This window comes from Astatotilapia calliptera, chromosome 3, assembly GCF_964374335.1.
Source record: "Astatotilapia calliptera chromosome 3, fAstCal68.1, whole genome shotgun sequence".
NCBI lineage: Eukaryota > Metazoa > Chordata > Actinopteri > Cichliformes > Cichlidae > Astatotilapia > Astatotilapia calliptera.
Window position 1 is genome coordinate 25,105,465 of NC_137424.1, and position 2,213 is coordinate 25,107,677.

Below are 2,213 nucleotides of genomic sequence, written 5' to 3' on the forward strand. Positions count from 1 at the left end.
GTAGGATCATTAAAAAAACAAAACATTTATTATAGCTCTGTCACGCAGAAAAAAGCTGTCTTTTTTCTGTGGTCTGTTATATAACATTAGGGGTGTTCGTGGCAATTAACTTTTTAATCGACTAAGCAGGTCAAGTAAGAAACACTTAAATATTAAGTTAAATTTGAAAACTGTTTAAAAAAATATATATATCCCCATTCCACATTCCAGAATGTCATGTGACAACCTGATTGGCTTAGGAGTGATGATGTCACAAGGAAGTTTTTCCTTAAATAGGGGTGACAAACAGCAATTTTTAGTTCGTTACTTCGCAGCCTTCGTGTTCGCAGCTTTCAAACGTTCACTACAGAAACATTCGGAAACCTCTCAGAGTCATCGGATACAAACGCCAGCATGTATCCAAGATTACGGCAACCGAGACAAAACGATTACGCCGCCTCTCCTTCCTTGCGTGGCCGGCCAACTTCTCCAAATGGCCTCTTATCCACCCAAAGGGCATTACAGGAGAGTAGGAGTGAAAACAACCATCTCCAGAACAAAATTCAACAACTTGAAAAAGAAAAAGTTCACCTGGAGAAGAAGTGCTTACAAATGGAAGCACAAAACAAACACCTGGAAGAAACACTACAGCGCCAGCCCGACATCAACATTATTAATGAGGGCTGGGGGATCAAGTTTGCTCAAGCCAGAGAGCAGATTGTATTCCTCATCAAAGAAAACAAGCAAAAGAGCGCTGAAGTGAAAGAAATGTCCGAGCAGCTTCAAGGCAGGAAAGCCACGATTGATAAGCTAGAGTGGGATCTCCAATACATGGACCAACAGAATCACCTGCTCCAAAGAAAGCTTGATGAAGCTGAAGAAAAAAATAAAGACCTTCTTCAAGAGAAGGAGCAACAGCAAGAAAGACTGTCAGAAGAAAAGTGCACTATCAAGGACTTTGAGAGTAAAAATCAAAAGTTGCAAGGATTCTGTAATGAACTGAAGGTCAAAACAAGTGAGCTGCAGGGAGAAAAGGAAACTCTGGAAAAACGATGCTCACAGATGCAGAAAAGGATCGATCAAATGGCCAAAAACAACTCAGAGCTCATTAAGGGGATATTGTTGGAATTCAACAACTTGAAGCGGGAAAACACAGAAATGCAGGCGCAAAAGCAAAAGCAAGACAAAATGCATGAAGACCTGCAGTGTACGCTCCGCGACACCCAGAAAAGAAATGAGCAGCTAGAAGGCCTGCACAAAGAAGATCAAGTGAGAAATGCAGACCTGCAGAAGGCAAAGCTGACACAGGAGGCAACATCCAAAGAGCTCAAAGAACAGCTTGAAGAAACACGAGCAACATTAGAACAGGTGGAACAAACATGCAAGAAACTTGAGGAGCAAAACACCGAAACCATCCATGAGTTGAGAACCCTCATCCTGGAGAAAAAGGGGCTCGTGGAAAAGTCCATGAAAAAGAAGAAAAGATTCTTCAGCTTTTTCCGGAAGAGGGACAATACTGCTTCTTCAACTGATGTAGCCTCGTCTTGCTCCACCTCTGTTCACCCCCCCAACCAGTCCCGGCAGTTGACTGCCCCCTCCTGAGCCTGGTTCTGCCGGAGGTTTCTGCCCGTTTAAAGGCAGTTTTTCCTCCCCACTGTCGCCTAGTGCTTGCTCAGAGGGGATTGTTGGGGTTTCTCTCCTCTGCCTTGTTTCTTTATTTGCTTGTTAACTTTTTGTTCTTACCTCATTTAACCTTGTTTCTTTATTTACTTGTTAACTTTTTGTTCTTACCTCATTTAACCTTGTTTCTTTATTTACTTGTTAACTTTTTGTTCTTACCTCATTTAACCTTGTTTCTTTATTTACTTGTTAACTTTTTGTTCTTACCTCATTTAACCTTGTTTCTTTATTTGCTTGTTAACTTTTTGTTCTTACCTCATTTAACCTTGTTTCTTTATTTACTTGTTAACTTTTTGTTCTTACCTCATTTAACCTTGTTTCTTTATTTACTTGTTAACTTTTTGTTCTTACCTCATTTAACCTTGTTTCTTTATTTACTTGTTAACTTTTTGTTCTTACCTCATTTAACCTTGTTTCTTTATTTACTTGTTAACTTTTTGTTCTTACCTCATTTAACCTTGTTTCTTTATTTACTTGTTAACTTTTTGTTCTTACCTCATTTAACCTTGTTTCGTTATTTACTTGTTAACTTTTTGTTCTTACCTCATTTAACC

At 39.3% G+C, this 2,213-nt stretch overlaps 1 protein-coding gene across 1 annotated transcript; it reads left to right on the forward strand.

The window, feature by feature from the left end:
• Window positions 1-223: 223 nt before the first annotated feature.
• Window positions 224-1,677, forward strand: LOC145426058 (uncharacterized). The gene has a single exon (XM_080299611.1). It carries the CDS (start codon window positions 394-396, stop codon window positions 1,579-1,581), a length of 1,188 nt encoding a protein of 395 aa, XP_080155737.1. The 5' UTR covers window positions 224-393; the 3' UTR covers window positions 1,582-1,677.
• The last annotated feature ends 536 nt before the right edge of the window (window positions 1,678-2,213 follow it).